We start from the raw sequence: 21,828 nt of genomic DNA on the forward strand, positions 1-21,828 counted from the left end.
TCACTATCTGTATTAGTGCTGATGATACAAATAAATTTAAGATCGATCAATTCACTGTCCGTAGCACTTAATATTTTAATTTTTTAAAAGCCAATCAGAAAACTGACACAGATCAGTATGCTATTTCAAATCTATTAAGTTTTATCACAAATAAAGAGTACTATAAATGAAAACTGTCAATAGGAAATTTCCAAAATGGCCGTTTTTTTTTTTTTTTTTTTAAATAATCAACATCAAAAGACGTATGCAAACAGCAGTTTAAGACTGGGTTTCTTAAATCTACCAGGAAAGTCTGTGGTGGATTTGACTAGGGGGTGGTTGAAAAGCCAGTCATTTTTGTTTACCAAATATACAGTACTTCTTAATTTATAACTTTATAAATGTGTCAACTTGTTTTACCCTTATGAAAATTTAATAAATTTAATAACAGCAAAAGATGCATAGTTTGAAAAGAGTATCTGGCACACCATTCATGAAAGTATTCAGTATGATTATCAAGAAATATAAATTTAAAAGAACAAATACAATCACTATATTCTAAATCAAACATTTCACATTTCACTCAATTTCACTTACATAGCCTGGTAAGCAACATTAGGTCCAACTCTTCAGTGACTCAAGTTGTCAAAATTCATTATCAGTGTATTACTTACCTCTTTTTCTTTATGATAACACAAGAATAGTAGTTTAGATGATGGTATAAACAGTTTTTCTACAAATGATGATGGCAGTTTCGTATTTATCTGTTCAACAATCTAAAAGAATAAAATTTTTTAAAAATGAGCTTCTCAAATTACAAAAAGACATGGAGAAACCTTAAAGGCACACTGGTAACTGAAAGAAGCCAATTGAAAAGGCTACATACTATATGACTCCAACTACATGGCATTCTGGAAAAGGCAAAACGATGGAGACAGTAAAAAGATCAGGGGTTGCCATGGGCTTAAGATGGGGGGAGGGAGGAGTGGGGAGAGGGAAGGAGGAAGGAGTGGGTAGAACATAAAAGATTTTTAGGGAAGTGAAACTATCCTGTATGATACTGGTAATAGGGGAAACATGTCATTACACATGTTAAAGTCCATAGAATACATAACACAAAGTAAACTATAAAATTAGTTAATAATAATATATCAATATTCACTCCTTTGTAATAAATGTACCACACTAACACAATATGTTAATGAGGGGGAAACTGTTGGGATGAAGAAGGTATATGGGAACTCATTATTTTCTGCTCAATTTTCTGTATATCTAAAAAATAAAGTCTTTTAATTTAGAAAAATATATCTAAGCTATATTTTAAGGCCTTAATACTGTGACATTAAAGTGTTTAGACACCTAAATAGGACACACGTATTTTACAGTTATCATGGGCATTTTTTCACATTAGCAAAGAGAGGTGTAATTCCGGCAGAAATGCTCAGCAGAATGTCATCTAGAATTTGCTTTAAAATAATCCAGTTGGAGATGAAAAGATAGCAAAGAGGCCTAGATGAAACCAGATGGGCCATTTCTTTCTAATTATAGAAGCTGAGTGTTAAATATGTACAAATTTATTATACTATGCTCCCTATTTTTATGTGCTTCAGAATGTCCATAATAAAAGTGGGGGGAGGATATTTATGGTTAAGAAATTAAAGGAGGCCGGCCGGGTGCGGTGGCTAATGCCTGTAATACCAGCACTTTGGGAGGCCAAGGCAGGCAGATCACAAGGTCAGGAGATCGAGACCATCCTGGCTAACATGGTGAAACCCCGTCTCTACTACAAATACAATTGTGCCACTGCACTCCAGCCTGGGCAAAAGAGCGAGACTCCGTCTCAAAAAAAAAAAAAAAAAAAAAAAAAAATTAAAGGAGGCCAGGCATGATTGCTCACACCTGTAATCCCAGCACTTTGGGAGGGCAAGGCAGGAGGATTACTTGAGACCAAGAATTTAAGGCGAGCCTAGACAATGTAGCGAGACCCCTTCTCTCCAAAAAATATAAAGGTTAGCCAGGCATGGTGGCATGCATCTGTAGTCCCAGATAGTCGGGAGGCTGAGTGGGAGGATCACCTGAGCCCAGGAGTTTGAGGCTGCAGTGAGCTCTGATTGTACCGCTGCACTCCAGCCAGGGGAATACAGCAAGATCCTGTGACCAAAAAAAAAAGAAAGAAAAGAAAAAAAGAAAGAATCTGGTGCGTAGAGCAATGTTTCCTCAGAAAAAACGAGTAAAGCTACACTGAGACTAGCTATCAACCACTAAAAATAGAGGCCTGGCAGAGTGGCTCATGCCTATAATCCCAGTACTTTGGGAGGCCAAGGCAGGTGGATTGCTTGAGCCCAAGAATTCAAGACCAGCCTGGGCAACATGGCAAAACTCCGTCTCTACAAAATAATATAAAAAATTAGCCAGGTGTGGTGGTGCACGCCTGTAGTCCTAGCTACCTGGGGGGCTGAGGTGGGAGGATCACCTGAACCCAAGAGGTCAAGGCTACAGTGAGCCGAAATCATGCCACTGCACTTCATCCTGTGCAACGGAGTGAGACCCTGTCTCAAAAAAAAAATTGCATTAAAAAATAAAAGTAAATAGACACTAAAATGAAAGCATAGATTATAAGACTGATGAATGTACTCTAAAAAAATTATATAATAAAGCAAAGCCCTTATTTTTTTTTCTTTTTTGGAGACAGGGCCTTTTTTGTCACCTTGGCTGAGTGCAGTGGCACAATCAGAGCTCACTTCAACCTCAAGTTCCTGGGCTTAATCGATCCTCCTCCCTCAGCCTCCCGAGTAGCTAGGACTGCAGGTGCACACCACTACACCAAGCTAATTTTTGACTTTTTGTACAGATCGGGTCTCACTACATTGCCCAAGCTGTGCCAGAATTCCTGGATGCAAGCAATCCTTCTGCTTTGGCCTCCCAAAGCGCTGGGATTGCAAGCATGAGCCACCATACCCAGACAAAGCCCTTCATTTCTTACATATCTATTTAAGGGCCTGAATAAACCAACACATTAAAAAGGAAAAGAATAATTCACATACCAGCGTGAGTAAATTCAAGACGGAGATGATATAATCGGTACCACAAGTCTGGCAATTCTCCTAATCCATATGTAATGACCATGTCACAATGTATAGTCATGCTAGGATCCAAGCTGCCGAGCAAAACACCAACACACTCATTAGCAGCTGTCAACACAGCCTCAGAAAAAAACACCTGGTTTGCAGCCGTCACACATCTCATTACTCTGTACAGAACCTGTAAATGGGGAAAACCAGCGGCTTTTTAAAAAAATTCACGTGCTTCCACAAAGCAAGAAAATACTTTTTATTTAATGCAATTTCAACTGAAAATTAACTGCTTGCCTTGCCAGCAGTCTCTTAATATTCTAGTTCTCAGTAGCTGAATAATAATGATGCCTTTACTACAATATGTAAACATGATCTTGGCTAAAAAATCCTAAAGTGCTACTATGACAGGAAATGGAATCTGCCATCCTCTATTTCCCACATACCCAACTTCGTTTCTCCCAATGTCACTAAATGGCTGAAGCTCAGAATCTTTATCATGAAATACACCACGACAGTAATGGTATTGACAGCATGGGAATAGCCTGCCCACACATACTACAAGCTAGCTCTTGGGCTTTTGGGAGTCAATCTTTCAAAACTGAACATACGAGTCACTTTAAGCTTATTAAAGTTTCTATCTACTGATGGTCTCTTTTGAAAGATAAGCACTCTCATGCTTACCACATAATATCTTCAAAAATCATATTATCTCCAATACACACACAAACAAAATCCCCCACTTCACTATAATGGCCAATTGTGTACTAAATTTCTAATAAAATAGGGGAGAAAACAGAGCAAATGTTAAAAAATATTTCTCTAATATTTAACAACCAATACATACAGGATTTTATTTAGTCTACCCATAGTTTTCGTTAAAAGTATCCTTGGAGGTTGGGCATAGTGACTGACATCTATCATCCTAGCACTTTGAGAGGATTAGCTGGAAGGTTCTCTTGAGTCCAGGAGTTTGAGACCAGCCATGTCAACATAACAACACCTCATCTCTACCAAATTTGTTTTTAAATTAGTTAGGCGTGATGGCTCACAACAGTAGTCCCACCAACTACTTGAGAGGCTGAGGTGGGAGGATCACTTAAGCCTGGGAGGTCAAGGCTGCAGTGAGCCAAGATCGTGCCACTGCACTCCAGCCTGGGCAACAGAGACCATGTCTCCAAAAAAAAAAAAAAAAAAAAAAGGTGGGGGGGGGGAGAGGGCGGAGGGGGAAGCATTCTTGGCCATGCATGCACAGTGGCTCATGTCTATAATCCCAACACTTTGGGAGGCTGAGGTGGGAAGACTGCTTGAGGCCAAAAGTTCAAGACCAGCCTGGGAAACACTGAGACCCCATCTCTACAAAAATAAAAAATTAGCAGGAGCTATGCTGGGAGGATCACTTGAGCCCAAGAGATAGAGGCTGCACTGAGTCGTGATGGCACCACCCCACTTTAAAAAGAAAAAAAAAAAAAAAAGCTGGGCATGGTGACACCCGCTTGTAGGGCTGAGTGAGGTGGGAAGTTCACCTGGGCCCAAGAGTTCAAGACTACAGTGAGCTATGATTGCACTACTACACTCCAGCCTGGGTGACAGAGTGAGGTTCCAGCTCCAAAAATAAATAAAAAAAATAAAAACCCCACCATTCTACCATTCTCAAAGGCCTAAAAGATCCTCATAAATCAATATACACCTATCCTATAAATTATGTCCCTTTTATTTTATGTCTGAATTAACGGCTTTTTATTTCAACTCTGTACAGTCTTCAAACAACCACCTTTTAGACATTAAAAATGAAGCAAAGATATTAAACCATTTTGAAACCATATTGGTTTAAAATACCGATATGCTGGTTTCATTTATCTTTCAGTTCTGACATTTCTGCTCAAGCACACAACTTACTATATAATCAATATCCTATTTTATTTAGCAACATGTTCAGCAAAAGTATATGCTCCTAAAAGCGAGTTTTATCCTGACGGTAAAATTTTCATCAGTTAGATTAAATTTTTTATGACTGTATCACACATGCTTCTTTCTCCTTATTCAAAGCAGAGTACAATGCCTGGGGTTCATTTCTTGTGTCTTTTCCACTGAACCCTCATTGGATGTGCTATATACAGTGCAGCTAATGTCTGAGGCTGCTGAAGTGTGGCAATCTAGCTACCTCATTTTTAATTTGTTTAGGTTCTTTGATATCAGGCTATCAAAGAATATAAAGATACACAAGTTTTCATATGAGTTCCATCTTATGCTCAGAGAAGATTACTTTCTGAGGCTTCTCCTATAGTGTGCTATTCGTAATATGTTGAAAAACTAAAAGGAAACCCAATAATTTAAAAGTAAAATTATAAGAAATATTATTTAAAAATGAAAGAATAAGATTTAAAAATTCAGAGTGGCCTTTTGTCATGGGAGGGTAGGGGAGTTGGATGAAAGGAGGATGAGATATAACAGGATTCCCTGCTTTTCTGGTTATTTAAGAAAGCAGTCAGACAATATATACATACATACATACATGCTAAACAAATGAAGGATTAATAACAGTTCACCTGGTAAAGAGAAGCATTTACAATGTAAAACAATTTTATTTTTGAATGACACTTCAAATGCCCAAAAGCACTTACATCTGTTACGTATGCCTCAGTAATTGGAGGGCCCGAATTGGGCTGAGGCGTTCCCCAATGCTCCTCACCACAGTACTAAATACCCGGAGAAGCGCAGCCAGCTTTGGTAATGACACTGATGGAGGAGGGACGTCTTCATCCACTGATTCCCCAGAGGCCACATGGCTGAGGTCCTACATGTGAATTCACAGCATTCTTAATAAGTAGTACATTGTTTAAAAAAAAAAAAAAAAAACTCTAAAATATTTCAATCAATTCATTTTAGAATAGATTTTTAGGCTTTTAGAAAGAGAACTGTGGCCCATGAGAATATTCATGACTCTGAATATAAAAATGGGTTTTACCTAATTATTTCAAAAAGCCAACATTAAACCCAATAGACAACAAATTAAGGAAATAATCTCTTAAATCAACTCAGAAAGCTGTTGGGGAAAAATAAATTCTAGCACATATGCTCTAGTTATATGTAGGTATAAATGAAGACGGAAGCTTCTGCCACTCCTGAATTCGTTTTTGGCTAAAAATCTCATTCTAGGTATTCTTTGAGCCACTCAGCTCAACAGTAAGTCCTCCAAACCAAGAGCATGCACATGAAGAGCAAAGGGAGATTACAAGACCTGGTCTACAGATGTGTAACTGAAGAAGTATGATATATGAAAAGGGCAAGATTCGCAAAAACTAGGATACTAGAACCAATGTATACATCTACCTAAAATTAAGCACCAAAATAACAGAAGAGAATGAGATCTTAAGGATAACAAGGGGAAGCATCTCTACAAACTAGAATGTGTGGCTTATGAGAGGTAGATCAGCTTTAAACGTGGGCTGTGAAAAAAGACATTCTAGGTGTGGGGGCAAAGAAAAAACAACGCAGAAGCAAAACATTTCCTTGCTTTTCTAGGAAAGAGTAAACACATCAGTACAGCTAAAGGTACTGAATTCCTGTTGACTACAAGCAGCAAAGATGAAAAAAACAAGATGAGGCCAAAATCTTTATGGGAGCCTTGACTGGTTGATCTGAATAGGGGAGAAACACAAAGAGATTCAGATAAGAGATGGCACAGAGTTAAGCCATGACAGTGTGGCCAGAAAAGCCAAGTACCAGTAACAGAGGCTTCAGCAGCACTCTTAAAGCTCCTATGCTATATTCGTACAGCCACAAAAGCTGGCTGAAGCCAAGGCTTGTCCTCCAAAGTACGATTCAAGATCTCCTGTACATATGTAAGAGGAAAATCTTTAGGAGCTTTTGGTGTTTTGTGTTTTTTTATAACACAACATCAATTTGCTTTAAGACTCTGAAGACTGGGAACAAAAAATAAAAATAAATAACAAAATATGTCTTTAGAAAAATACCAGCTACCGAGAGTATGTAAAGCTTTGCGAAATACGAAGCTTGCAACGTTTCTTTTAGTCTCTCCAGCAATTCTCCTGGTAACTTAAACACATCTGAAATAAATGTTTAAAATACTGACTGGGCACGGGGGCTCATGCCTATAATCCCAGCACTTTGGGAGGCCGACGCGGCTGGATCACCAGTGGTCAGGAGTTTGAGACCAGCCTGGCCAACATGGTGAAACCCCGTCTCTACTAAAAATACAAAAATTAGCTGGGCGTAGTGGCGGGCACCTGTAATTCCAGCTACTCAGGAGGCTGAGGCAGGAGAATCATTTGAACCCAGGAGGTGGAGGTTGCAGTTAGCTGAGATCGTGCCATTGCACTCCAGCCTGAGTGACAGAGCGAGACTCCGTCTCAAAAAAAAATTTTTTTTTTTTCAAAATATTGCAGTGGGCTTGTAATTTCTGCTTAAATGTCAGGAGGTCTGAGCCATTTTAAAATAAATCTAGCACAATTTAAGATTTTTTCTTAACCAAAATTTTAAGAAACAGCTTTCTATATACTCACCTCAGCATATGCTTCCATGTCTTCTAGAAACTGACCAACAAGAGGCGTAGAAAATGCAAGATCAGCTACCCAAAATGGCTCCAAACTCTGCAACCACCCTTGGAATCGCATAAGAAATTCTGAAAGGGTAGGGGGGAGAAAAAACACCAAAAAATCCAAATTAAAAAAATATAAGAGGCTTCTTTCAAAAAGTATCTGGTTTTCAAGCAGCATACCCTAAAACACGTCCTTATATCATAAAATTAAGACTGCTAAACATACTGATCACGATTAACCAATACCTCTTTAATTAATACCTCTTTAATTTCTGCAGAAATTAACAGGTAAATGTTATTTCCTTGCTTTTTCAGTAAATTTCATATCTATATTGTCACTACACATGACTTAAGACTAAAATGCCACAATCTACCATTGGCCTGGCTAATCCCAGGGCCACATCTAACCATTAAAGGTGTATACTCATCTCCTCAGTGAAAATGAAACAGACCACTATCACCTGAATATCTTATTTTCAAAAGTTTATTACACCAAGTAAGTTACGAGAAACTATGACACTTGAAACAAGCTGAAATGTGCAAATGAGCCACGCTAGTCATTCACTTAACTCCAAAAAAATGGGAAACAAAACCATTTCTCATTTATGACAATTCTCCAAATTAACCCTATATTTCCTTTTTTAAAAAAATAACCAGAAAAACAATAAAATGTGACAAATAACTTGGATCTTCCATTGTCCACTTCAGGGTATTGCCACTGCAATATATTCTTACCATATACTTTCCTACCAGTACAAACTACAAATAACTTGGGGAAGTCCTGTCTGTACTTACTCTACCCACCTACTAGCAATTTCCTCTGAAAATATATATTTAGCTAACAAGTCATGTTCATTTACAATAAAACATTTCTCTGAATTAGTTTTCTTGCATTATTCAAGAAATGGCATTGATAGATGGTCACTGGGGGACCACTGCTCCTCCCCGACAGTATTTAAATAACTGGTATAGGCTGCAAGACTTACCAGATACCTGCTGCGTGAGCGAAGGTTTCTGAGTATGATCTCTATGCCATCCAACTAATATACCAATTGTATCCTTGATGGAAACAAAGAGAGAGGGGGCCAATCATTTTAAGATATTACTGCCATTCACCTGTGGACCATTTCACAGCAAAAGATCCTAAAAGGAGCATCTATGTTCTACCTACTTGACATTCTAGAAACTTAGAAAGGGGAGAGGGGCAGGAAAATAAAAGAACTACATTTCTGACAACAATGAAATAGTTTATTTTCTTCAAATATTTTAAGGTACGAACGTCAGAAAGAAAAATGCGGCATTTAACCCTGGAACCTCAAATATCACTGATTATATTCAAAGGAGCAAAGGCATTGTTTTCCATCTGATTCCTCAGTTCCTCACACACACAACCATCCCCCTCACCCCCTGATCTGAACAGCGGAATGAGGAACTCACCCTAAAATTAGTGCTGAAAATATGAGGGTAACATCGAGCCACCAAAAGAATGCACTTAACACATCTGCAAAGCAATTCTGGTGTATCCACATTTTCAAGAATTGACTGCAGGCTGGTTATTACAAGCTTAAAAATAAAAGTTACAAACCGTGAACATTCAACAAAATAGGGAGAAAACAAGCAAATTAGGTTCATTATTTACTAAGTGACTACATAAAAAACTGAGTATGAGACCAAGAAAAATAGATTCTGTAGTTTTAGTTAAAAAAAAAAAGAATTGACTTGTAAATTTCAACTGCTTGGGAGGCTGAGACACAAGAATCGCTTGAACCCAGGAGGCAGAGGTTGCAGTGAGCTGAGATTGCACCGCTGCACTCCAGCCTGGGAAATACAGCCAGACTCCATCTCAAAAAAAAAAAAAAAATTAATAAATAAATAAAATAAATAAATTGAAAATATTTCGCTCCACTAAGCTGTTAAGCTAAAAACAAATACTGTTTTCTCTTCTTCAATGTTTGTTAATATTAGTCCTTTGACATCAGTTAACATTAGTCCTTAATAACATCTGTTTACAATATCCCTAAATGCTCTCTTTAAGATTCTACCTGTGATTAAATTTCAAACACAAAAAAGTAAAATGGATTTGGGAAACTTTTCTATAAAGTACAACAATTACTTTGCAATCCAAAATATAAAGCAAATTTTATATAATTTATGCTTTAGTATATTAGTACTTGCTTTATATGAAAATTAAGGAAGATCAGTATGGCACCACACATGAATAACATGCAGGCTCAGGTTACCATTATACATAAAGTTTTAAAATAAATATATGGCAAAAATAAAATAATAAATAACTATTTGTCATTCCATTGAAAGAATATTTATTTTGCAGCTGTTAAAAAACATTTTTCCCTAAAAAAGGAAAAGCTGTGCTTTACATAGCAATCTTATAAAAGAAATGCTAGAATCAGAAAACCATCATTTTAGGCTGGGTGCAGTGGCTCACACCTGTAACCCCAGGACTTTGGGAGGACGAGGCAGGTGGATCACCTGAGGTCAGGAGTTCAAGACCAGCCTGGCCAGCATGATGAAACTCCGTCTCTACTAAAAATATAAAAATTAGCAGAGCACAGTGGCACATGCCTGTAATCCCAGCTACTCAGGAGGCTGAAGCAAGAGAACTGCTTGAACCTGGGAGGCGGAGGTTGCAGTGAGCCGAGATCGTGCCACTGCCCTCCAGCTTGGACAATAGAGCAAGATTATGTCTCAAAAAAAAAAAAAAGAAAAAAAGAAAACCATTATTTTGCAATAGCCAATGTTATAATCTACACAGGCACAGACTATCAATGCTAAAAATCATTTAAAAGACATCTTGGGGTAATTACAGAAATTTGAATATAGAACACATATGTAATAAAATTCATTTTCTTAGGTATGATTACAATATTCTTGTTATACAGAAGAAAAACCTTATTCTTGGGGAGATGCATACTAAAACATTATGGGGTGAACTGTCATCATGTGTATGGTTTTCAGATGCTCAACAAAAGTCTGTGAGAAAATAAAACTGTGGCAAAATATTAGTAACTAGTAAATCTAGGTGAAGCATATATTATGAAATTATTATCGTATTTACAGGTATTTATTTTACTGGTGCATCTATCTTTCTATGAATGTGAGAATTTTCACAAGAGCTGGGAAAATATTCATAATTATGCATGCAGAATAAGCCCAAGCTGGTGGCATTCTGTTCAGTTACAGGTAATTTTCTGAATCTTCCCTCAAATTTTTCTCAAACCTCTATAATCAAGGGGGAAAATGTTTCATTTTGTTTTGCTTTTTTGAGACAGGGTTGCCTATAATGGAGTGCAGTAGCTTGACCATAGCTCACTGTAGCTTCAACCTCCCAGGCACAAGCGATCCTCCTGCCTCAGCCTCCAAGTAGCTGGGATTACAGGTGCATGCCACCATGCCCGACTTATTTTTTTCCTTTTTTTTTTTTTTTTTTTTGTTTGATAGAAACAGGGTTTCGCCATGTTGCCCAGGCTGGTCTCAAACTCCTGGACTCAGGCAATTCACCAGCCTCAGCCTCCCACAGTGCTGGGGTTACAGGAGTGAGCCACCATGCCCAGTTAAAAATATATTTTTTATTAAAAAAAAAAAAAAAGAACATTCCTTATATTTCCTTTATATTTTTTAAACTACATACCCAAAATAAAGCATATCAAAAACTGTAAAAAAAAAAAAAAAAAAAAAAAACCCTAATATCAGATATTCCAAACACAACAATACCATAATTTAATCACTTAAAATCTTACTCAAAACTAAATCAATGACCTTTTAGGCCAGGTGTGGTGGCTCATGACACTAATCACAGTACGGGAGGCCGAGGCAGGAGGATCACTTCAGGTCAGGAGTTCAAGACCAGCATGGCCAACACAATGAAACCCCATCTCTACTAAAAATACAAAAATTAGCCAGGCTAATGGCACACTCCTGCAATACCAGCTACTCGGGAGGCTGAGGCAGGAGAATCACTTGAACCTGGGAGGCAGAGGTTGCAGTGAGCCGAGATTATGCCACTGCACTCCAGGCTGGACAACAGAGCAAGACTCTGCATCAAAAAAAAAAAAAAAAAAAGAATGATATTTTAATATATTCAGATACACAAATATGAAATAAAACTAAGTAGAGCTGCTATTCATTTACACATAATTATCTTATACCATTTGGAATAAGAATTTGGGGCACGTTAGCAAACCAAAAGGCTCAGAAAGAAGTTGTGATAGTTAGTTCTTGTCTCCCTCTACAAATGTGAAGCACTCTTCTATCCGGCATTACTAGTGGAGTTCCTATTTTCAACTTTGCAAATCATTCTGGTCCTAAGCAATCTCAAAAACAACATTTCTAAAAACCAAAGAGGAAAAAAATCTTTTTTTTTTTTTTTTGAGACAGAGTCTGGCTCTGTCTCCCAGGCAATGGTGCGATCTCAGCTCACTGCAACCTCAGCCTCCCGGGTTCAAGCGATTCTCCTGCCTCAGCCTCCTGAGTAGCTGGGACTACAGGCGCGTGCCACCACGCCCGGCTAATTTTTGTATTGTTAGTAGAGACGGGGTTTCACCATGTTGGCCAGGATGGTTTCGATCTCTTGACCTCATGATGTGCCCGCCTCGGCCTCCCAAAGTACTGGGATTACAGGCATGAGCCACCGCGCTTGGCTGAGGAAAAAAAATCTTAAAACTAACTTATTTCAAATCTAACTTCAACGTGTATCTTTTTTTTTTTTTTTTTTTTAGACAGAGTCTCGCTCTGTCCCCCAGGCTGGAGTGCAGTGGTGCGATCTCGACTCACTGCAAGCTCCGCCTCCCAGGTTCACGGCATTCTCCTGCCTCAGTCTCCCAAATAGCTGCGACTACAGGTGCCCACCACCACGCCCGGCTAATTTTTTTTGTATTTTTAGTAGAGATGGGGTTTCACTATGTTAACCAGGATGGTCTCGATCTCCTGACCTCATGATCCGCCTGCCTCAGCCTCCCAAAGTGCTGGGATTACAGGCGTGAGCCACCACACCCGGAGTGTAAGCCAATTTTTTAGAAGAAATCTCTCCCTCTCTCTCCACATATATGCATATATGTATGTAGCACTGATCCTTGAACAGTGTATCCTTTACTCAAACTGAGAAAGAGGAATTTTTAAAACATATTTCCTATCAGTAGATAACCCCTATTCTATGTTTCCCTTCTTCAAGCTCCCCTCCAAGGACGTGTGTTAAAGGGACAATTTTCTTCCCAAGTACATCATGCATTTTTCCCCCTTCATTCTTACCTGCATTACAGATGAAAAGGCTTTCTTTTCTCCTACAGTCTCTAGTGCTTTGTAGGTGGCACATAAGTAGAGGAGTTTAACTTCATCTTTTGCAGATGAGCTAAATTTGCTAAAAATCCACTTGAAGATCTTCTCAGCCTCATAGCTCAGAGAAGCACAAAGAAGGCCGAGACAGCAAGCTCCCTCCTGTCTCAACTCCTGAAGCAATTTGCTACTGTGTTTATTTTAATGCAAACAAAAAACACACACAAAAGGCTTAAGTTTTCTATGATGACACGAGTAATACATCTTACAAAAGAATGTCTTAAGTGGTTTTTTAAATTTCTATTCAAACTACATAAAAGGTTGAAATTTTCTCCACTCTAAATACTACATTCTGTCTAGCCTGCATTGCCCTCAAGTATCTGTCTGACATTACTTTCTTTTTACAAAATCAATTATTTACAAACAGTGAGGGAAGGCCCAAAAATGCTAAATTCCGTCTCAAACTGTATTAAATAACTCTCAGAAAAGGGCAGCAACAAATAATTAGATAAAACACTCTACACATAACTGCATTCTACATAATATCCAATATGTAATGACTATAAAATAAAAAATGGTAATAGTTAAATACAGAAACTTAAAAGGATAACAGTAATGATTTACATAGAACTTTAATAAGTAACTCTATAAAACAAAACCATCAAAAGGCACTAAGGTTTATGACCAGCTGAGATAAATTTTGGGTACTTGCCAACACTGCAAATCTTTGGGAATCACCATAACAAAAAATGACCACACACCTCTGGAGACTCTAATAGCCAGAGGATATATGGTTTGGATCCACTCTTACCCAAAGAAGGAAATTCCTTTTTACCTCTATTCTCTAAGCAGTTTCAAATTCTCTAGTTTCCAAAAACTAATTTTATTCTTCATGCCTGCATCAAGAGCTTATGCCATTCCATAAGTCAAGACTCAGTTATCCAGTGAGACTAGCAAATTAAAAAAATAAAATATTCCAGCCAGGCACGGTGGCTCATGCCTGTAATCCCAACACTTTGGAAGGCTAAGGTGGGTGGATCACCTGAGGTCAGGAGTTCCAGACCAGCCTGGCCAACATGGTGAAACCCTGTCTCTACTAAAAATACAAAAATTAGCTGGCAGTTGTGGTGCACGCCTGTAGTCCCAGCTACTCGGGAGGCTGAGGCAGGAGAATCACTTGAACCCGGGAGGTGGAGGTTGCAGTGAGCTGAGATCGCACCACTGCACTCCAGCCTGGGCGACAGGGTAAGACTCCGGCTCAAAAAATAAATATTCTTTTCAAGTGGATTCCATTTGTATTCAACCGTAATTAACACATAATTAATGCAGATAAAAATGACAAGACCCACTGAAATGTCAATAAATGTTCATAAACAAAGCCAGTGGGTTTGTCTTCTTGTGTATTGTTAAGTAATTTCTGAAAATATTTTTTAAAGTCATTTAAACCGAACCATTATTAGTTACTTACCTTTCATTAAGCACGTCATGTACAGCAGCCAAGATATTATCCAATTGTTTAACTAGTACCTTTAAAAGAAAACACATTTAGAAAAACTTCAAATTCCTATACTTTTAAGAATAGCATTGTGTCCTTTTTTACTTGTCTTCCCCTCCAAATTACAATTCAACAGTGCTTTACTTTCTTTATTATTCCCACTCCCCAATGAGCATGTATCAGGAATGTCATGTTTCCTTTCAGCCTATGAAAGAAATTCACCCACTGGAAACATAGAGCTGTGATCATCAACAAAAAAATAAACTCAAAAAGCTTGTTTCATTTACTTTGAAATCCATTTGAAAAATTGACTGACGGATGGAGGGATAGATGGAGAGATATGTGACAAGGCAGTATTTAGGGTAAAATGTTAACGACAAAAATTAGATGACGGGTTTAACAGATTCAATGTCAAATTCTTTCAACTTGCTATATATTTGAAACTACTCATAATAAAATTTGGAAGGAGGAGAAACTTGCTTTGATCCAAGTGTCATCTGCCTCACTAGACCATTTTCATTAATTTTCTCCTGCTCATTGTCAAGTTCTTTTTTTTTTTTAAGATGGAGTTTCACTCTTTTCGCCCAGGCTGGAGTGCAATGGCGTTGATCTCAGCTCACTGCAACCTCCGTCTCCTGGGTTCAAGCGATTCTCCTGCCACAGCCTCCCATGTAGCTGGAATTACGGTCATGTGCCACCACGCCCAGCTAATTTTGTATTTTTAATAGAGATGGGGCTTCACTATGTTGGGCAGGCTGGTATCGAACTCCTGAACTCAGGTGATCCGCCCACCTTGGCCTCCCAAAATGCTGGGATTACATGCATGAGCCACCACACCTGGCCCATATCAAGTTCTTAATCGGTGTAAAGAAACTGAAGAAAAAAAATTTAACCCTTCCTATACTTTGTTACATTTCTGTTGTTGTTTTAAGAGACAAGGACTCCCTCTGTCGCCCAGGTTGACATGCAGAGGTGTGATCATATCTCACTGCAACCCTGAATTCCTGGGCTCAAGTGATTCTTCCACCTCAGCCAGGTGTAGTGGCACATGCCTGAAGTCCCAGCTACTCAGGAGGCCACAGCGGGAGGATAGCTTGAATCCAGGAGTTTCAGACTGCAGTGAGCTATGATTGTGCCACTGCACTCCAGCCTGGGCGACAGAGCAAGATCTTGTCTTTAAGAAGAAAAAGAAATTACATATTAGAGAGCATTAAGTTCTTGATCATCATAATACAGACTTTCCCCATTCTTAAACTACTCAAGGTAGCATTACCTAGTTTATTATGGAAACACAAAAATCCTCATATTTCCAAACATACTATACTTACCAGCTTATTTTCTGGTTGCTGAATAAATTCTTTCAACTGCTTTACAGTAGCCAATCTTCGGTCTCGGTCGTTTTCCCGGGTGATCCTCCGAAGAAGATTTGACAGTCGAGACTCATCACAATAAGACATCGATCTCTCTGTGAATATATAAACATTTTGGTGTCCACTGAGTATACATAAGCAAAGGAATTTTTAAATTTTAAAATAATTTTTAAATTTTTAAAATTAAAAATTATTTAAATCATAATTAAATTATTATGGTGGCTCATGCCTGTAATCCCAGTACTTTGGAAGGCGGGTAGATCACATGAGTTCAGGAGTTTGAGACCAGCCTGGGCAACATGGTGAAACCCTGTCTCCACAGACACACAAAAAATTACATAAACTAGCCAGCCAAGGTGGTGTGCACCTGTAGTCCCAGCTACTCGGGAGGCTGAGGCAGGAGAATCACTGGAGCCCGTGAGGCGGAGGTTGCAGTGAACCGAGATCACCCCATTGCACTCCAGCCTGGGTGACAGAGCAAGACCCTCTCTCAAAAATAAAATTACATCAAAAGTCACAGTCCACTGGTCAATAAAAGCTCAGGGAATATAGGTCCTATCGCTCTTTTGTTCAACTCTGTATTCCAAATCCCAGCAGAGTGCCTGGCACATAGCAGACCCTCAAAAAAATATTTGCTGAAGGAAACGAGAAATGAATAACCCTAGGCCAACTGAACACCTCATTCCAGAGGACTGGCTGGGAGAGAAAAAAGAAAGGACTTAGTAACAACTTTCTTTGGGTCCATTCCAAACTGTTTTCAACATGCAGGTAAAGAGCCTGGGTGTAGCTAAATTAAACAACTTCCAAGGGGTATGGATAAAGTCTCAATCGAGTAAAAACAGGATATAGGCTTCTACTTATCATCTAGGTATCCCACTGGAGGAAAGCCTCTTATTCACATTATCATCATTTCCCTGGGATGAAGTTTTGGGGAGCCATAATCACACATTTAGTTCAACAAATGTCTAATTATCATCTACCACATGCAAGGCATGCCTCCACTAGAAAGGTAGCAAACCACAACTTTTCTCCCCTTATTTTTTAATCACAAGAACAAGCAAACAATAGTGAATACTATTAGTATATTAACGATGCCTTTAACAACTAGATTTTTGCTGGGCGAGATGGCTCTTGCCTGTAATTACCCAGCACTTTGGAAGGCCAAGGCAGGCAGATCACTTGAGCCCAGGAGTTCGAGACCAGCCTTGGCAACATGGTACAAGCCCATCTCTATGAAAAATACAAAAATTAGCTGGGTACAGTGGCCCAGCTACTCAGGAGGCTGAGGTGGGAGGATCGCTTTAGCCTGGGAAGCAAAGGTTGCAGTGAAATCACACTAGCGCATTCCAGCCTGGGTGACAGAGCGAGACTGTCTCAGAAAACAAAATAAAACAAAAAACTCAATTTTTGCAAAACATTTTCAACTGTGCTATTTACCATAATTAGCCAATACATACGTAAACAACAAATCACAAAGGGTCTGACAGTTTCATTTCTAAGGTATGAGAAAAAATTGATAATAAAAGAAACCAGAAGGCTGGGCATGGTGGCTCACACCTGTAATCCCAGCATTTTGGGAGGCCGAGGAGGGCAGATCACGGGGTCAGGAGTTTGAGACCTGCCTGGCCAACATGGTGGAACCTCATCTCTACTAAAGATACAAAAAATTAGCCGGGCGTGGTGGCACGCTCCTGTAATCCCAGCTACTCGGGAGGCTGAGGCAGGAGAATCACTTTAATCTGGGAGGTGGAGGCTGCAGTGACCGGAGATCACGCCATTGCACTCCAGCCTGGGTGACAGGGAGATACTCCATCTCAAATAAATAAATAAATAAATAACTACAAGGGGAACAACACACACTGGATCCTTTTGGAGGGTGGGGGGTGGGAGGAGGGAGAGGATCAAGAGAAACAACCAATGGGTACCAGGCTTAATACCTGGGTGATAAAATAATCTATACTACAAACCCTCATGACACAAGTTTACCAGTGTAACAAATCTGCACTTGTATCCTGAATTTAAGTTAAAAAAAAAAAAAAAAAAAAAAAAAAGAAACTACAATGTCTGAGAGAAGAATAGGATTTTTACAAATCCCTAGCCCATAGAGTATTTCAATAAGGACAGATACCAAAAATGTCATCAAGTTACCAGCTGGGAAATTAGGCTCTACTTACAATTCTGTCACTAGCAAACTACATGACCCTGAGCCTTTGAAGAAGAGGAATTCTTTACTGAACTACTTTAGAGTCGCTGTTTAGCTTCTATAATATCATAAGTCTAAGGCTTCAAACGCTCTATTTTAACAAACAGCATACATAGCCTTTGAATTCATTCCACTTGTGAAAACATAAAAAGAAATCCGTTTTTTAAAAGTTATATACCAACAATAAAAGCTACAGGCACAAAGATTTTCACCAAGATACACGAAGCACACACACAGAATAAAAAAAAAAAAAAAAGTCAAAAACTAAATGTCCAAAAAGTAATTACATCTGACAAAGCCCATAACTCAGCTTTACCGATAAATTTCTCTTTAAGGAAAACAATTATCATTACCTCTGATCCTCTGAACTTTCTTTTTTGTTGTTGTTTTTTTGAGACGGAGTCTCACTCTGTCACCCAGGCTGGAGTGCAGTGGCGCACTCAGCTCACTGCAAGCTCTGCCTCCCGGGTTCACACCATTCTCCTGCCTCAGCCTCCCGAGTAGCTGGGACTACAGGCGCCCGCCACCGCGCCCAGCTAATATTTTGTATTTTCAGTAGAGACAGGGTTTCACCGTGTTAGCCAGGATGGTCTCAATCTCCTGACCTCGTGATCTGCCCGTCTCGGCCTCCCAACGTGCTGGGATTACAGGCGTGAGCTGCTGCACCCGGCCAATCCTCTGAACTTCCAAGGCACTCACCTATACAGTGAGGCTACGTCATAAGGCAGAAATGCTATCAGTGTATTTAACTTTAGAAAAGTGCCCACTCAAGGCAGGGCCTGGTGGCTCACGCCTGTAATGAGCATGTGTGATCACTTGAGGTCAGGAGTTCGAGACCAGCCTGGCCAACATGGTGAAACCCTGTCTCCACTAAAAATGCAAAAATCAGCTGGGTGTGGTGGCATGCACCTGTAATCTCAGCTACTTGGGAGGCTGAGGCACGAGAATCACTTGAACCTGGGAGGCGGAGGTTGCAGTGAGCAGAGATTGCAGCACTGCGCTCCAGCCTGGGTGACAGAGCAAGACTCTGTCTCAAAAAAATATATTGAAAACAACAACAACAAACAAACCAGAAAAGTACCCACTCTAGGGGGCGGGTGGAAGGAGAGCATCAGCAAGAATAGCTTAATGGATGCTGGGTTTAATACCTAGATGATGGGATGATCTGTGCAGCAAACTACCATGGCACACGTTTACCTACATAACAAACCTGTACATCCTGCACATGTACCCTGAACTTAAAAGAGAAAAAAAAAAAAAAAAAGACAGAAAAGTACCCCCTCTCTATATATATCTATATCCTCCACAGGCCCAAGAGTTCAAGGACTTGCTGTAGTAGGAGCCTACTATGCACTATACATTCAATATCCACGATAATTGGGTAAACCTTTTCTGTAAGATCTTATCCAGTCTTCTAATCTTGTTTTAAGAGAATTCTCTTTTAAAATGTACTATAGCCTTTCTAGTGGGAAATTAACAATTCACAGGAAAAGAATGTAAACAATTTTTACCTGCACAGTAGGCTAATCAACTTATGCCTTTGCAAGGCATTAGTAAGAGGCATCCAGAATAAGAGGAGATACAAGTCTTTGGAAGGTGTATGTGATTGGTCCCCGTTTTCCCAGCCTTACCCTGTGATTTCCTCATGTCTTTGGTGGCTAAAGCACGACTGCCATGCTGAACACTGGTGAACTCAGGGCTGGTCACATTGTTAACCCTCAGCTCAATTTTTGCGACGAATCTTTTTTTAATGTTAAAAGTACTAGAGAACATCTATTCTAGCAGTATGACAATGACCTCACAAGGGAAACCTTAAAAAGTACTGGTGCCTGGGTCCCAACCCACAGATTCCAACCTAGTTGGTCTGCTACCTGGCCTGAGGGTTTCTAAAGGCTCTCCACATGATTCATAATATGTAACTATGTTTGAATCACTACAGCAAATTACTGTTGCTGTGGTGATTTTTAACCAGGAATGTTCATCAGAATTGCCTGGGCAGCTTTTTACCCGCACCTAGAAATTCTGATTTAGGCCTGAGGAAATGTGTTGGTATTTGCATTTTGAAAAACTCCACAGGTGATCTGATGTACAGCCAAGGTTGAGACCCACCAAATGAACCACCTGGTTTCTCCTGCTCAGTCTGAAGCACCTTGACTATTTATTTGTGTTTTTATTTGCTTATCTGCCGTTCCGTCAGACTGAAAGCTCACAGGGGTAGAAACTCTATTTTGCTCGCCAACCCTTGGGTCTAGCATACAGCTTGCCACACAAGTGTTCCATAAATACTTCTTAAAGATTCAGACTTATAACTCTAAGTTATAAAGGTACTTCTTTAAGCAAAAAATCTCCTGTTCGCTTGAATTTTTGTTTTACCAGTATTTCTATTTTTCTTCACTCTAATGTAAAACACAACTCCCAAATCTAGTCTATCAGAATTCATCTTAAACTATGATTTAATACATTAAAAGCACTGAAATAAGTGTTCCAAGACTTTCCAAATGAGAACTACTAATATCTAAGAACTCTGTAATTTATATGTTTAAGTGATTTTGTTCAAACCAATGGTAGCTTAATAGCTAAGTGACTTTTCTTAAAATGGTACTTTCAATCTACTGGAAATCAGAATGTGCCAATGACATGAGACAGTCCCTGCTGTAACTCCACAGAAAGGCAGGCTCTTACTGGCGGAGGTCATACAGCTCCTTCAGACATGCAAAGCTGGGTGCCGGTTTCTCCTGGTCACACTTTCCCAGGCTCCTTCTCCCTTGGCCAGATGACTTCAGCTCCTCCACTTGGCTCTGGAGGTGATCAATGTTGGTTTGCAGGCATTCAATCGTTTCAGTCAGGCTGTGAGGAACAGACAGAAGCCACTGCTGCTTGTCATATTGAATCAAGGGCAAAAGCGGTGAGGAGAGATTAGGTACGAACCACTCACACTGGGCTTTCTTAATTGGAAAGGATGTCTATTTAATCTCCATTCTCCAAAAAGAATTAAATTAAACCTTATCCCATATTGACCCAAACCCACTGCAGCCATGTTCTATTCTAGTTTATACTAAAGAACTTCCCCCTAGTCCTTCCTTGTCAGATTCTAGAAAATTTACCTCAGAATCTTTTGCTGTGAGGCCTTGCTCTCAGCAACTAGCTTTTGATTTGTTTCTTCCAGTTCCCTTGCTGTGACGTCTAATTGTTCATAAACCTTTGCATGTTGTTCGTTCATCTGCCGTAGAAGTTCCACTTGCTTCGTCAGATACTGTAAGAGAAGATCAGGACCAGGTGACACAAACAGATAAGATACCTGCTGTTTCTTGGCTGGCCGCGGTGGCTCACGCCTGTAATCCCAGCACTTTGGGGGGCCGAGACGTGTGGATCACCTGAGGTTAGGAATTCGAGACCAGCCTGACCAACATGCTGAAACCCGCCTCCACTAAAAATACAAAAATTAGCCAGGTGTGGTGGCACACGCCTGTAATCCCAGCTACTTGGGAGGCTGAGGCAGGAAAATTGCTTGAACCTGGAAGACAGAGGTTGCAATGAGCCGAGATGGCGCCATTGCACTCCAGCCTGGGCAACAAGAATGAAACTCCATCTCAAAAAAAAAAAAAAAAAAAAAAAGATACCTGCTGTTCTGCTGTTCCAACACCAATTCTCCGATTGTCAGCACCAACTCTTGTTGGGGTGGGGCTGGCATAGAGTCTCCATCTCTGGGCTCATTGGCCTCCCAGCACTGCCCAGAAGCTCCTTTAGACCCATTTCAGTTTTCTCCAGGTCTTCTCTCACATCAGCATGATTGATTCAATTATTGGCCATTGGTGACTGAACTCAAGCTCCAACCCTTCCCTCTATCCAGAGGTTGTGGG

The 21,828-nt window shown here is 39.6% G+C and overlaps 1 protein-coding gene across 5 annotated transcripts; it reads right to left on the bottom strand.

Moving 5' to 3' along the window:
• Positions 1-656: 656 nt before the first annotated feature.
• On the bottom strand, positions 657-20,798 carry LOC129394238 (serine/threonine-protein kinase SMG1-like). Of its 5 annotated transcripts, none has more exons than XM_063598548.1 (10): positions 20,651-20,798; positions 15,724-15,860; positions 14,369-14,427; positions 12,877-13,090; positions 9,049-9,174; positions 8,598-8,670; positions 7,577-7,695; positions 5,675-5,847; positions 3,024-3,240; positions 657-755 (listed from the first exon to the last, which is right to left on the bottom strand). In XM_063598548.1, the coding sequence occupies exons 1-8, from the start codon at positions 20,661-20,663 to the stop codon at positions 5,680-5,682; spliced, it is 909 nt and encodes a 302-aa protein (XP_063454618.1). In that variant the 5' UTR covers positions 20,664-20,798; the 3' UTR covers positions 657-755; positions 3,024-3,240; positions 5,675-5,679. The 5 variants fall into 5 exon arrangements, with proteins under 5 accessions (XP_063454618.1, XP_054955958.2, XP_063454617.1 ...); XM_055099983.2 differs by lacking the exon at positions 20,651-20,798 and adding an exon at positions 19,600-20,532 and having other exon boundaries at positions 12,877-13,087; XM_063598547.1 differs by lacking the exon at positions 20,651-20,798 and adding an exon at positions 19,600-20,528 and having other exon boundaries at positions 7,577-7,674.
• Positions 20,799-21,828: the final 1,030 nt, after the last annotated feature.

Source organism: Pan paniscus, chromosome 18 (genome assembly GCF_029289425.2).
Source record: "Pan paniscus chromosome 18, NHGRI_mPanPan1-v2.0_pri, whole genome shotgun sequence".
Lineage (NCBI taxonomy): Eukaryota > Metazoa > Chordata > Mammalia > Primates > Hominidae > Pan > Pan paniscus.